Below are 14,662 nucleotides of genomic sequence, written 5' to 3'. Positions count from 1 at the left end.
TGATAAATTAGTCGTATTATTTTTGGGTTTTAAATATTTTTTAAATTTTAAAATTGACTTAATTAATTCTTGAATTTTTTTAAATTTAACCACCACGCCTCTGTGTTATTAATAGGCTAAAGTAAATTGTATGTTTCACTCCATGAACTTTGGGTCTTTTAGATAAATACCCCTTAAATTTTTATTTTTTTTAAAAACAAACTCTGAATTTTTATTTTTCACCAAATTAATTCTTAAACTTTTTTTAAAATAAAGAGAGTATCAACAACTTACTTAATATTATTAGTAATAAAGAGATATCTAGACTAATTTTGAAAAGTTTATGAATTAGTTGGGTCAATTTTAAAATTTAAAAAATATTTAAATTAAATAATCAAATTTCAAAGAGATGTGGGTGTCGTAATTAATTTTAAAAGGGTTATAAAGTCAATTTTAAAATTAAGAAAGATATATTTAAATTAATTAACTACAGTTGAAGACATCCACGGTGGTCAATTTACCCAAAAAGATTCCAACAGAAATATTTTTTTAGGAAATTAAGGATAGAACCCTAGTGTTTTTTATCATTCTTCCCATCCTTTCGCCGACAATAACATAAAGCGTGAATCACAACATTAGAGCTTCCATCGGACGGTCAATATAAAAAACTTAGTGATCAATGTGGTGAACCTGGGCGCACTAGAATGTTCCCGGTAGGGTTTATAAGATGGCCTTACACCCCAAACTCAGTCTTCTCTGCCGCTCCGGCTAGGGTTTTCACATCCTGCGCCTCGTCTCTCTACTCCATTCCACTCTGTCTCTTTCTCCGCTTTCTATATTTCTCTCCCTATCGAAGTCGCTCTTATAGCAGGATCTCATCAATGGGGCTGCACGGCAACTAGGGTTCTGCGGTCGCTACTGGAACTCCTTACTGCTTCGCGCTTCTATCACTCTATACGTACACATACAGATAGAAAATGGCGACGACAAACCCGTTTGATCTACTCGGCGACGATGACAACGACGACCCGAGCCAGCTCATTGCTGCTCAGCAACTGAAGCCCGTTCCGGCGTCGAAAACTGCTTCCACTCCCGCTAAGCCCGCGGCTCTGACCGCCAAGCCGGCGAAGCTTCCGTCCAAGCCTTTGCCTCCATCTCAAGCAGGTAAACCCTAACTTTGTATTGTTCAGTTGTAGTCAATTAACTTGTGACCAGACTACTTAAATAGATTGTCCTGTTATTTCCGTACATGCATCTTTGTTTGCTTCTCGAAAATTTTGGAGTTGAAATGAAAAGTATTGTGGTGGGAGGTTTTGATTTATATATTCTGAAATGAGTAGTTTTGTTCCGAGATTGCCGAGAAATTAGAGGAGATAATGATAGGGCTTTTGCTTTTCAAAATTTTTGTTCGGAACACATTTATGAATTCCTTCTGCTTGAGATTCCCGAACATTTGAAATGAGAAGAAGGTATATTCATGTGAGAATTAGATGCCTGTAGTATAAGGTTTCATACGTAATATTTTTTTTCAGTCTATTCAATTCTTGTTTATCTTTTCTGTAGTGTGGGATTGTTGTCGTGACTCGTGAGGCTTCTTTCTTACCCTTACTGATTGGTTTCTATATGGATTTGAGTTGGTTTGGCACGTAATTCCTGTTTCGTTGGATGTACACGTTTTTGTTCCGTTCTGCTTTTCCTATTTGCTGGATTATTTTACGAGATCTGCATTTCTGCTGTTTGTTAGGCTTTCTGTGCCTTTATTCTCGTGTTTTGCAGTTTGATTATTAAATATAGTGTATCTTCTCCAAGGTAGAAAGGTTTTTACGATTTCATTCAATGCTTCTTAAACCATAAGATAATGAAGATAATTTTAATGAGATTTAATGTTTAGTGTTAGGGTTTATAAATATTTTGATTATTAAATAAAGGGTGTGAAGTGTGCTATTTGTTATTCTTGGAATATAAGTTAGATAGATGACTGGACGATAATAAAAGCCCTAATCTGCTAGATGAGGTTTTTTATATGGGTGTGGTATCCTATGTCCGAGTGCAATTTACCACCAAACTGCTTTTTGTTTGTTTCTTTCTTCCTTGTCTGCTATAAAATGTGTTTCTATCTACTAGCCTTGTGTTTATTGGTTTTTTTTCCATGTGTTCATATCATCTTAATTGTGTCTTATGTATCTTATCTTCAATAACTGCAGCTATGCTATTTACAAGTAATTTCTTTTTTAATTCTGTTTTTCTTGTGTTGTACATCCATTGTGACATGTTCATCTCAGCTATGTTCATAATCTTTATGTATTGATATTTAAGCATTCTAAGTTATACAACATAGATAGTATTGTATCCAATTGATAAAACTTGTTTTTTTTTCAGCTCTAAAGAGTATTTTTAATCACTTAAATGTTGGATGCATTTCTCCACTCCTACCATTTTGCCTCGATTATGTGCTTTACATCTTCAATAATTTTCAATATGTTTGAGCAATTAATTCGAGATATTTAAATTGATCCTTTTTACACACCCGGTCTTGAATTATTGTTTGTTCAGAGGAATTTAGTGTTTTCTTTATTGCCTTGAAAATGGAATAAAATAGACTTGGGAAACATAATATGTTTATTTTTATGTTGGTTTGACTTTTGATTTTGATTTTTACTTTATGGAGCAGTTAGAGAGGCGAGAAATGAAAATTCTCGAGGGGGACGTGGTGGAGGTCGTGGATTTGGGCGAGGACGTGGTGGAGGTGGATATAACAGAGATTCAACCAATAATGAAAATAACTTTGGGAGCAACAATGGTTTCTCTGGAGGTTACAAACCTGCAGAAGATGGTGATGCAGGGAGAGTTTCTGAAAGACGAGGATACTCTGGATCTCGTGGTGGTTTTCGTGGTGGCCGCCGTGGTGATTTTAGCAACGGGGAAGTTGCTGAAGGTGAACGCCCTCGGAGGATGTTTGAACGCCGCAGTGGCACTGGTCATGGGTTAGTTTCTCAACTAGGAAAACAGTGTTTGGTTTAGTTTTCTCTAAGTTCTCAATTATTTTAACACCATTTGTCATATCTACTTTATCATATCTTCCTTCTCGGTATTGTTTGTGCTGTGCAGGAATGAAATCAAACGTGATGGTGCTGGTCGGGGGAATTGGGGAACTCCTACTGATGAAATTGTTCCGTGCGTACTTCTGTTCTTTTTTAATTTAAGCAGTTAACAGTAGTGATATATTGCATTATGATATTCTCTTTTGAATAAGATGCTTCATTTGTCCTCCTTTATAAAATACCTGTTGGTCTGTTTGCACAATTTAGCGAGTCTGAAGTGCCTTCCAATGAAAATGAGAAGAATGTGGATGCTGAGAAGCAACTGGGTCAGGAAGATGCTGGAGATGCCAACAAGGAGAATCCTGTAAATGAAACTGAAGAGAAGGAGCCAGAGGATAAAGTGAGTATCATGCTCTAAGAAATTGGATACCTTGTCATGTTCACTCTTTCATTTATGAAGTGGCATTTTGTTGCTCAGCCAATGTAGGAAGAAATGAACTTTTATATTCTTAGCCTCATTTGTGCTTGTTCTGATAGGACTCCAAACTATCTTCCCTGTGTCATCCTCAATATCCATTTAAACCAAAGGAAGCACATGTTTCCCTGAATGGAAATTTAAAGTTTTTCCAGCAGGATGAATTGCAGTAAGGTTTTTTTTAGAAGTAAATTGCCCTGAAGTTGTATTTTTGGTTGCCTATAACTATATGGACTTTTCTACTTACTCTCAAGTTGTTGGCTCATGTCTTGTAGCATTAGGTTTGGGTTAGGAGCCTGGTAACCGACGAGGGGTCTGAATCAGGGCAGCCAATGTCAACTGGTTCATGGATGTATATAATACCAACTTTTTGTGGATGAACCTGTAATTCTGGTCAAGCTTTCTGGCATGATAAGCGTTTGTGAACTTGAATTAACAAGTCTTTCACCAGTGTTTTCCTGTAAAACTTTTCAATACTTTCTTTGCTTTGATTTTCAGTTGCTTTGGGGCGTATTTGAAGCTGATGTCATGGGGGTTAATGTTGCATATTTGTCTTTGATTGTACTTCATTCAACATATTTGATATAGGATCCTGAATTTGATTTACATTTGCTTCTTGCCATGATCCAGTGACTACTGAGCACCCATCTTCTTGTGTGAAATGCATTTTAACATGCCTAATTTAGTGTAGGTTCATACTTGAACCTTTAAATAATCCCCAACGTGATATTTGGTTGACAAAAGTGTCACTATTGAATTTCAATGGAGTGGATCTCTCAGGCCATGATGTATTGCACAATTAAGTTTTGTGAGAACAAGAAGATTAAACATGCTGCCCAAGTAATATAACTTCTATTTAAATTGGTTTGCAGCTTCTAGATTAATAACTTAGTTAATTGTGCTTTCTTTTTCTTTTTATAAATAGGAGATGACTCTTGAAGAGTATGAGAAGGTGCTTGAGGAGAAGAGGAAAGCATTGCTTGCACTGAAGACTGAGGAAAGGAAGGTCACTGTCGACAAAGAATTTGAATCAATGCAACTACTTTCAAGCAAGAAGAGTGATGAAGACATCTTTCTGAAATTGGTGAAACCAGTGGGACTTGTAGTTTCTATCAACAGGTCTGTTATGCTTCATCCTAATTACTGATTTTACTGCTTTTGATTATTTGTCAGGGTTCTGATAAGGATAAACGGAAGGAGGCTGCTGAAAGAGAAGAGAGGGCCAGAAAGGTATTTTTGTTTTCTTAGCAGATGTTCTGCTACTTTCCCCGTTGATTTTTCTTCTTTCTTTTTTTGTTTTTTGCTGAATCGTTTCCTGTTGATAATACTTTTGCTTCTTGTAACGTTTAAGGTGAGTGCCTTAACATAAAGTGGCATCAAAATTTGAGCTCAATTTTAGATCCGCCCGCCCAACCCTTCCCCTGTCTATTTTACTTTTGTCATGTCATGGTTTCTGGAACATAGAACTGTTTTCTACCATTTGGCTTCAGCTTTATGATTAAACATTTATACTTTTGTTTTTGTTTGGTGCAGTCTGTCAGCATCAACGAGTTTCTGAAGCCTCCTGAGGGGGAAAGGTATTTTGGAGGTCGAGGCCGAGGCCGTGGCCGGGGTCCTAGAGGAGGATTCACCGGGAGCAATATGGCAAACAATGTGGCAGCTCCATCCATTGATGATGTTGGGCAGTTCCCGTCCTTGGGCGGAAAGTGAGGGATTATTTATTACCTTAATGAATCTATTTGGTGTTGGCCGTCCTTTGTGATTCTTCAAGTGCTGGATGTCAGACAGGAATAATGCGTTTTTCCTGTATTGAAATTATCTTAAAACTCTTTTCAAGCCCGTAGAGTGTAAATTTTATGTCTTGACTTGCATGGATACCCTCTCTTTATATTTAGGGCTTTAGGTACCCCTTTTCATTTTCCTGGATTATGTTATTGCATCAGTTTTGATTTCAGAGTCATTGAGAACAGTTCTGGTTTTCCATTCAAGTCGGGTTCTGTAGTTTGGCCATTTTTATTTGTACCGTGGTTTAAGAATAGTCCTGAATTTCCTTGTTTTTTCAACTCTATTTTTGTTTTATAGGTTATTTTCTTGGCTTGAAAGGGAAGTGTGGGAATTGATTCACTAAAAATTTTGGTGGCTGTGCAGCTTAAATTAGTGTTTGTTTTTGGTCTTAGTTCGTGGCTAAACAATAAACGAATAAAGGGTAAAAATTAATTATTTGAAGTAATTGGTCAGACTGAACTTTTATTGGTATCTTAATTGGTTGGTTATTAGCGAGTACGTGCCATTCATTCAAGTGGTACTATTAGTGACACTAGCATTCTTTCAAGTGAGTGCCTATTAGACTTGTTTATTCAAGTAGTGGAATCATTTAGCTGACACTAGCATTACTTTATGTATCCCTCTTGGTTCCTTCTATATTAAGTTGTTCTATTAAAAAATTACAGGATTTATAGTTGAAATACGGTAATGCAACTAGTCATTAACCTGTGACAAAGAATTGTAGTGGGAATAGGTGACCTGTTAAAGCAACTCTTTCCTAACATTTTTGTGGTTTTGTTTGCTTTTTATTCAAACATTCGAACATTTTTGCGGTCATGTGCCTTCTCTCCTTTGATTTCTCGTCTGGAATAACTTTGGCGTGCTTTAAGAGTTTGGATTGCATTGCATTGCACTTCATCTGAGTTATTCGAGGATTAAAAAATTTACTGGTGAAATTAAGGATGTGTAATCTATTATAACTAAATTAAACTGATCAAAAAATATTAATTGAACTGAACTGAACCAACCGTATGTAATAATCAAATTGAATTTACTGACTAATTTCAATTAAAAATCTAAATCGAGTTAACCGAACTAATATTCGATAATCAATTGTGTAAAATCATAAATTAATACAAAAGTTGATGCAGAAACAGAGGAATAATATCAATTGATACTGAAAAATGCAAAATCATTTACAATGAGGAAGAATTGAAGAAAATACATACGAGAATATAAATTCATTTGTGCAAACGAAGGAAATACAAATGAAAAATTCATAATGCAAATAAAGAAATACATCAAGAAACTAATCTAACTGAAAGTCAAAAAAATTAAAAAATCTTACAACACTCTAACCTAACTGTTGATACTAACCTCTGTCGATGGTCAGTCGCCATTGTTGCGGGTAGATCGTCTGAACACAAGGAAATGAAGAAACAAGGAAGTGAATGAACGGTGTGGGTTGGGACAATCGTCGATGTGGGTCGTTGGTGTGGATCTGAAAAAGGAGACGAAGGGGACAACGAAGGGAAAGGCAAGGGCGACTGATTGTCGACGACAAAGGGAAAGACATCAAAGGTGGAGGCGACCATTACCGATGGCGACACACCAATGGGCACAAAATTGATCGATTTGTGCTATAGGGTCTCTCTCTCTATTGATCTTGATCTCCATTGCATCCCGTCTCAGTCCAACCTTCCAGGTAAGTAGGTGAGTGACTGCTTGAGGTGCCACAAGGAGGGGGGACTTGGGGAGGGGGGTCACGAGTAATAACACAGGCATTTTCGATTTAGTTCTTTGATTATTTATATCAAAATAACTGAACTGAACCGACTAATCAATTTTTAGAAAAAAAATATAATTGAACCGAATCAAATAATTGATTTTTAGAGAAAAATATAATTAAATCGAACCAATTTCTATGAAAAATTGAACCGAATCGATCGAAATCAATTCAGTTCGATGAGTTCAATTTACCTGAACTTCTTCTCACCCCTAGGTGAAATGATTTTATTTTATTATTATTGGTTAGCAGGGCATGGAGATTTTATTTTATTATTGGTTAGCAGGGCATGGAATTAGCTTTAGGATGAGAATGAAGTCCAGGCAAATGATTTGTCATAACTTCAAGCGAAAACCAAGATGAAGAAATGATGGAAGAAGAACCAACATCAAGATTTGATTTTCTTCCCTATATAACCGTGGCTCTGCTTGGTTGCAGTGAAGTCATTCTTTATTTCATTATAATTGAAAATAAGTAATATCATGTTCAACCCTAAAAAGGGTACTTCAATCATTTTTTTTTGTTTGGGTTACGTGATCATATGAATGATTAGAATATTAAAATGTTCATAATTATGCAGGTGTTTATGTCACGCAATCATTTTAGTTTGCAGGTTCCATGGCGCCAAAGAGCACCGATACCCCCAAGGTGTTATTTTAGATAATATAAAAAATATATTATACAAAATAATAATAATGCATAACAAGAAAAAGGTGCCCTTAGATATAATAATGTATGATATAAAAAAGTGAGATATAAACGCTCAAAATGCCCCTCGCAATGCACACCGGTGCCCTTAGATACCTCGCAAAACGGCAAAATCCAAATGCGAGCATAAGTATATGCCCGCCTGCTCACACATTCGCCTTTCATAAGTTGATCCCGAAAGTGCCCAGCCCCAATGGAATATGTTCTGCAGAGTCCAGACAGACATGGACTCCCAATGAATCAGAAAAAAATAGTGAAGAAAGAGAATGATACTTTTCACCAAATATTCCTACTTTGTACAAATGTAAGTCTGTTTAGAGAGCAAATACAGTGTTAGGGGTGGGGGGAGGGAAAGAATGGAGTTTCTTTTTGGCAAATGCAAAAGCAACCGAAATTACAAACAAATCATGAGGAACGGATCTTTTTCACATCCAAGCATCAAAGCGAAACCAGAGTTCAACACGAGACGGCGCACATATGATCATTACCGTTATCCACACCTGCACCCCCTTCAAGAAGAGCAGCAACCAGACTTCTGGTTGACGGGCTGTCCTCGGATCTGAACTGTTGGGGGCCTCGCGTTGTTCATGGCTGGTTGGCTTGCCATCCTGTGAGAACATAAAGCAACCAATGAGTTTAGTATAAACAAAAATCATATGTTTAGCTAAATAGCATAAATGATAATTGAACTTGGTACTAAAATACAAAAAAAAAATCACTGAAGTTCAATTTAGTATTATAATTTCATAACTACTATCAATTGTTGTTAAAAAAAAACTAACAAAATGCTAACCTTTTTGTACTTGAGTACAAAAATGTTAAAGTGACATTTTTGTACTTTCAGTGATCTTTTTGCACATTTTTGCAAATTTTAATAAGCATTTGTGCTAATTAACCATCCATGTTATTAGCCACTTCAACATCCCCCTAACCTCTCTTAACGACAATTGATGATAGTTATGGAATTGGATACTAAATTGAAGATCAGTGACCCTTTTTTTATACCTTAGTGTAAAATTCAGTATCCATTTATACAATTTAGTCTCGTATGTTCCCACAATTTTTGCAGAGAAGATACTATAAAATGAAGGAAAACATTATGGGTTTTCTTTTTTTCCTCTTATCAACAAAGAGAAACGAGGAAGCTGTCATTCTAGTTATGTTTTTTATATGAACATTCTGTGTACGTTACTGTAATATTTTCAGAATGTCTTCTATGTTTAATTTTCCGCAACAAACTTGCAGAATAGGGGATATATTTATATATTGTACCTGTCCTTGATTGCAGCAGCCATGGCCATGAAAGCCTGCTCAACATTAGTGGCATTTTTGGCACTTGTTTCCATGAAGGGAATTCCGATTTCATCCGCAAATGCCTGAACAGAATAAATTCGATCTGGTCACCAGAAATCCCACAGTTTTCACAGGCACAATGAAAGATGTAAATCCGCCTTACCTTTGCAGTCTCATAAGACACTGCCTTCTGTGTTGTGAGGTCAGACTTGTTTCCAACTAGGAGCTTGTTTACATTATCACTAGCGTAACGGTCAATTTCATTTAACCATTGTTTGACATTGTTAAAGCTCTCCAGATCTGTCACATCATAAACCACCTGCCAAAAAAGGGAAAGAATAAAGCTCCATTGATAAAGAGGAAACCTGGGGATGAATGATGCAAACAGAAGAGGAAATTCAACACTTACAATGATGCCATGTGCACCGCGATAGTAACTACTAGTTATGGTCCTAAACCGTTCCTGTCCAGCAGTATCCCACTGGAAAAAAAAAAAGAAGAAGAAAGTAAGAGATGTTAGCACAAGAAAATATGCAAGAACTGCTGGCACTACCATGACAAAACATCATAGTTAACTTAGACAAATGCCAAGTCATACAAACAATGGTATCTCAACATTTTACCATTTAAAAAGCTAAAATTCATATCACTAACATCCTATTTCATGAAGTTTCCACCCTCAAATACATAGATTCCGAAATAAAGCACCAATGAAGTTGCTACCAAATTTCAGCATGATGAAAAGACTAATGAGATTGTTAAAACTTACAATCTGGAGTTTGATGGTTTTCCCATCTTGCTCAACTGTGCGAATTTTCTGCAGAAGAGAACATCAAAAGTAACCAACTTTCTCACATTTATGGAGGTAAAAAGAAACCTAAATCAAAGAAAATGGTATGAATTCCTTACAAAGTCAACTCCAATAGTGCTAATGTAACTTTCCAGATATGAATCATCCTGATTACAGAAACAATAGTAGTAGTTAATGAACTTTGCAATTGGCTAAATCAGCATTCATCTAGAAACCAGACAACTTTTTAAAAATAGCACAACTCTTCAGAAATCAATAGGAAATCAAAGGATGAACCTCTCATAAAGCCCAAATATTTACAATTAGCAATGTTGCAAATTTTCACTGGCAATGGTGCTGCCCAATATACATAACTTGTATAAAAGTCAATATCTGAATTATGGTAATACAACATAACAAGACTTAATCCCATTAAGTGGGGTTGGCTACATGAATTCTAACTCTCCACTCATTATTTATGACCATGATTTCTATAAGTCCCTTATAATTCATATCACATCTTTTGTAAGGCCTATATAACAATATCACAAAAAATACAAGTTGAGTGTCAGAAGAAAACATCTTAAACACATACAATTGATTAATTCAAGTTCTGCTGCATGCTGCTAGCCTTCAGTTGAGTGTCAAAAATAACTGGGTAAAATACATTGACCTCAAGCTGAATTCCATGGACCTCTACTCTATTTTGAGAAATTACGATCGCCTGCCCTAAGGTTTAAAACTAGCACAGATAACCCTCTGCTGATAGATAATTGCCATTAATTTTTTCAAAATGTCAAGAATGCCCTCCCTCCCTCTGTGGCAACAGCAACGACAGCAATGTGTTGCCCCCATCCCCTCTTTCTTCTCTCCGCCCTCCCCTTTTAGTTCTCTAGATAAAATAAAGGACCAAAGGCCAAATTGGCCGCTCAACTTTTCAATAGTTTAGCCCCTGGACTTTTTTTTGGCTCAAATTCACCGCTAAACTTTACGAAATGGTTCGCTTTTCTTTTTAAGTGGTAATTTTTTGTTCACTTTACCCCTGAAATGCTAATTTTTTGGCTCAAATTCACCCCTATATTAAACCATTTGAAGAGTTCACACAGGCAAACTTGAGTCAAAAAAATGTTCAGGTTCAGGGTCTAAATTGATGAAAACCAAAAAGTTCAAGGGCCAAATTGGACTTTTTCCCAAAAAGAAAAAGTGCTTGTGGCTGGCAAGTGGCTACTACAGTGAAGAAAGTGAACCCCTGAATCCTTGGGGTTTAATCGTGAAACTCCAGCAGATGGGGTTCGATGCATGGTAGATGGCCACCATCACCTTTTTCTTCTCTCTTTTCATTTTTCTACAACAAGAGGGTGGAGAGAGAGAGAGAAATGCCAGTTTTACATTTTTTAACATTGAGGGGAGGGGGGTTCTAATTTCTCAAAATGGAGAGGAGGTCAGGGTAATCCCAAAATAATTCATCGCAGCAGATGAGGAATAAATATTTTAAGAACCACAAGGTCATTCTCTTTTCTCAATCAGCAATTTTTGCATAAGACAATAAAAGACTTGTTTACTATGATAATGTTCAGAGAGCATGAATTAAACCCCAAAATAGATGCACACTGAGAGAAAGTTGACATTATAAGAAAATGACACAACAATTTCCTATTCAGGTTCAACCAAAAAGAAATTCTGCCTGTGGGTTGAGTGATCTCCTTCAACACTTTTGACGGTGTTCCTACCATACATAACTGGTTCCAAACCCGGATAAATAGGAGGGTTGCATTAGATAGCCAACAATTAGCGTAAAACTCATTGGATCAAATATAAAAAATTCTAGACAAATGATAGAGGTCTATAATTCATGTAGCCAACTCCTGAAATTGAGCCTTGTGATTGTTAGTGTTAAAATTCAACCAAAAAGGTTCGACCAACAAGGAAAAACAATTGAAAAGAGAAGTTACGCCTGCGAACTTACAGCAAACCTCAAAAGGAGACATGATTTGCCAACACCTGAGTCTCCAATGAGCAACAGCTTAAACAGGTAATCACTGCAAATAGAACAAAAAGTGCAAATGATGTTTGCATCAAATCTTGGAAAAATATAAGAGGAAAAATATTTCTTGCATAAATGGATACAAAATTTTTGCATGAAAGATAATTGATATTTGAGATATCACTGTAATCAATTATGCTAGCAGCATACTTTGTCTTGCTTATCTTAGTTGAATCAGTCATTTAAAACTTTTTTACAGTAACAATTACTGTACAGAGAGCATTTAACTGATGCATACAAACTAACTAGTTTTCAATAACTAGTCAGCTACCCGGCCAAGGGAAAAAAAGGAAAAACAGTTAACTGGTGAAAGCTGAGGGAATAAAGAGAAAACCACTCTCAAAGAACCTGATAGTAGAACAGGAAAAGGGTGAATATTTTAAAGCTAAGATAGGATGAAAATAATGCTGCGTGATGATTTAAAATTGTCATATAAACCATATTTTTGTTCTAACCTTTTCTCTCGGCAGACTTATCTCAGAATAAGAATTTCAGCGTATGAACATCCATCACCAGCCTAAATCTAATCATCCAATTTATATTACAGTTCTCATCGTGTTTCCTCAATACAGTAGAGCCCAAATACATTCATCTTTTATGGGCATGCTTCACATGAATTTATAACTCAAATTTCCAATTAAACCGAGATATTTCACCAATTCTAACAAGATTTATAGCCCCAGAAGCAAAGGAAATGAACAAAATACAAGGATTTTCCAATTCGTACCCAAAGTTTAAACAAAATTCCAATTTACAATAAATACATTATTTCATAAAGGCAATGCGAACTGTTCAAATAATATTATCATAAAAACAAACACAAAAACACGGAACTAGGTTTCTCAACCAGGCAAACCAGAATTGACCGAAACAAGTCAACAGATCTGAATCCGTATCGCCCGCACGCAAACAGATCGCACAACACAAATCGAACGAGCTTCAAAACAACACAAAAACCACGGAAGAACATACTGAAACCATATTCGCGACAAATACTTACAGATCTAACCGAATTATATCCTACGCGGTCAACACGGAAGCAGAACAAACGAAAGAAAAAACAAAAAGACTAGGAAATGGATCAATCAAAATTTCACATCACATCATAGGATAAAAGCTGAAAAAACAAAAACCAAATGAATCGATTAGGGAAACATACTAGTCTGGGTTCATGGCTGGTGCTAAGATCGATCAAGCGGTTAACAATACGGCGAGTATGCCGGTGATTTACGTGTTCCGGCGAGAATATCCGGAAGTTTGATCGTCTCCGCAAGGAAGAGAGACGAAAAATTGAGAGAGAGAGAGAGAGAGAGAGAGAGAGAGAGAGATTGGGAGAACAGGAGAGGACTTTGAATTGTTTAAAGAGGCAGAGGATTGAGAAGGTCGGGGGATGACGTGACAAATTGGAGGACGGCTGGCCGCGTGTCCTGCAATTCCCTTCCTTATTATACCGAAGTGGGCTTTGCTTCTGCTCGTCATGAATGACTTTAAGAGCCATGACGACATTTATTCTCATACAAGTCATTTTCCTATTTCTATGCTTGTAAATATTTTAATCATTAATTAATTACATATTACTTTTTTAATTAAATATAATTAATTAGAACACTAAATAGAAATCTAATCAAACCAATCCCTGACGCTGTCGATAGGATCGGCTCATTTTTAGTATGGCTTAATTTTTATTATTTTGTGTACATATAATTTACTTCTTTACAACTATTCCCTTATTGGATTAAAGAAAATGTGCTAATTTTATAACAAATATTTGTAAAATTAAATCTTAGAGATTCAATCATTAAACATCTAGGTATAGTTTATTGTTATAATTATAATTTAAAATTTAAATTACACTGTGATTAAGATGATAAATTTAACTGTAATTGGAATACATCTACAATTGAAGATCTATTTTCTTCGTAACTTATCTTCTTATTAGAATATAAATTTGTTTAAACATTTTTTTGTATATATCTATAAATGAATAGTATATTTACAAATAAGTGTTTAATAACCTACAATTATTATAATTATATCATAATTATTGTACTAATATCATCTTGGTGATATTTTAGTGATAGCAATCTCACTTTTGTAGTACTAATATTATCTTAGTGATATTTTATTTTTTCTGTCCGTAACTTTTTTTATCTAAGTTTTTTTCATAATTTTTTTATTTGAGTTTTTTATGTTAAAATTTCGCGTTCGTTTGTGGGTTTGATAGTTTAACTTAATTTTAAATTTATATAAAATTTAAAGTAACCCCACTCATAATCACCGTAGGATAATGTTTCATTTTTTTACATATTTTAAACATAATTTTTTGTAGAAATATGATAAGCCAAAAATTTAAAGCAGTTGGTGCTTGGAAGAAATATATATCTTATATAATGTTTGGATGAATCGAAAAAGTGAAAAAAAAAATATTTTTAATATTTATGTTCATAAGAACTATATTCTATTTTTTATTCTTATAAAGATTTTAGACATAAAATTAAATAAAAAAAAGTTGGGTCCTTTTTTACACACAACATTTTAGAATCGTCCAACTTTTAAAATAGTTTTCCAATAATAAGTTTTTTTTTTTTCTTTCTAAATTTGAGTGTTTTAAATATTTTAAAAACTTTTTCAGAATTAATTTATCTAGCAAACTTGATGCAAATATATTTTCTTTGAAATAAAAGCAATTTAACCCATAAGAATTGGCTTTTGTGTAAGCCTCATAGGCTGTCATTGGTTGAAGGGTTTTATGAACCAAAAAACTAATCTATCATAATTGACT

General features: G+C 35.1%; 2 protein-coding genes across 2 annotated transcripts; one reads left to right on the top strand and one right to left on the bottom strand.

Annotated features, from left to right (window-relative positions):
- The first annotated feature begins 722 nt into the window (after positions 1-722).
- LOC127787199 (RGG repeats nuclear RNA binding protein A-like) lies at positions 723-5,558 on the top strand. The gene is made up of 7 exons (XM_052315125.1): positions 723-1,143; positions 2,651-2,963; positions 3,088-3,153; positions 3,288-3,420; positions 4,421-4,579; positions 4,669-4,725; positions 5,029-5,558. Exons 1-7 carry the CDS (start codon positions 957-959, stop codon positions 5,203-5,205), a joined length of 1,092 nt encoding a protein of 363 aa, XP_052171085.1. The 5' UTR covers positions 723-956; the 3' UTR covers positions 5,206-5,558.
- A 2,449-nt stretch (positions 5,559-8,007) lies between these two features.
- LOC127787209 (GTP-binding protein YPTM2) lies at positions 8,008-13,227 on the bottom strand. The gene is made up of 8 exons (XM_052315138.1): positions 13,040-13,227; positions 11,803-11,875; positions 9,956-10,003; positions 9,816-9,863; positions 9,456-9,527; positions 9,210-9,365; positions 9,026-9,129; positions 8,008-8,361 (listed from the first exon to the last, which is right to left on the bottom strand). The coding sequence occupies exons 1-8, from the start codon at positions 13,051-13,053 to the stop codon at positions 8,265-8,267; spliced, it is 612 nt and encodes a 203-aa protein (XP_052171098.1). The 5' UTR covers positions 13,054-13,227; the 3' UTR covers positions 8,008-8,264.
- Between the last annotated feature and the right edge of the window lie 1,435 nt (positions 13,228-14,662).

This window comes from Diospyros lotus, chromosome 12 (assembly GCF_014633365.1).
Source record: "Diospyros lotus cultivar Yz01 chromosome 12, ASM1463336v1, whole genome shotgun sequence".
Taxonomy (NCBI): Eukaryota; Viridiplantae; Streptophyta; class Magnoliopsida; order Ericales; family Ebenaceae; genus Diospyros; species Diospyros lotus.
Note: the sequence above shows the minus strand (reverse complement) of the source record. Positions and strands in the feature narration are given on the sequence as shown.

Excerpts from the sequence above, each read along its gene's own strand:
- LOC127787199 (XM_052315125.1), top strand. The coding sequence starts at position 957 with ATGGCGACGACAAACCCGTTTGATCTACTCGGCGACGATGACAACGAC. Across the intron at positions 2,964-3,087 it reads CGCAGTGGCACTGGTCATGG|GAATGAAATCAAACGTGATG; the intron begins GTTAGTTTCTCA and ends TGTGCTGTGCAG. Across the intron at positions 4,580-4,668 it reads AAGACATCTTTCTGAAATTG|GGTTCTGATAAGGATAAACG; the intron begins GTGAAACCAGTG and ends ATTATTTGTCAG.
- LOC127787209 (XM_052315138.1), bottom strand. Across the intron at positions 10,004-11,802 it reads GTCTCCTTTTGAGGTTTGCT|GATGATTCATATCTGGAAAG; the intron begins GTAAGTTCGCAG and ends TTCTGTAATCAG. Across the intron at positions 9,864-9,955 it reads GCACTATTGGAGTTGACTTT|AAAATTCGCACAGTTGAGCA; the intron begins GTAAGGAATTCA and ends TCTCTTCTGCAG.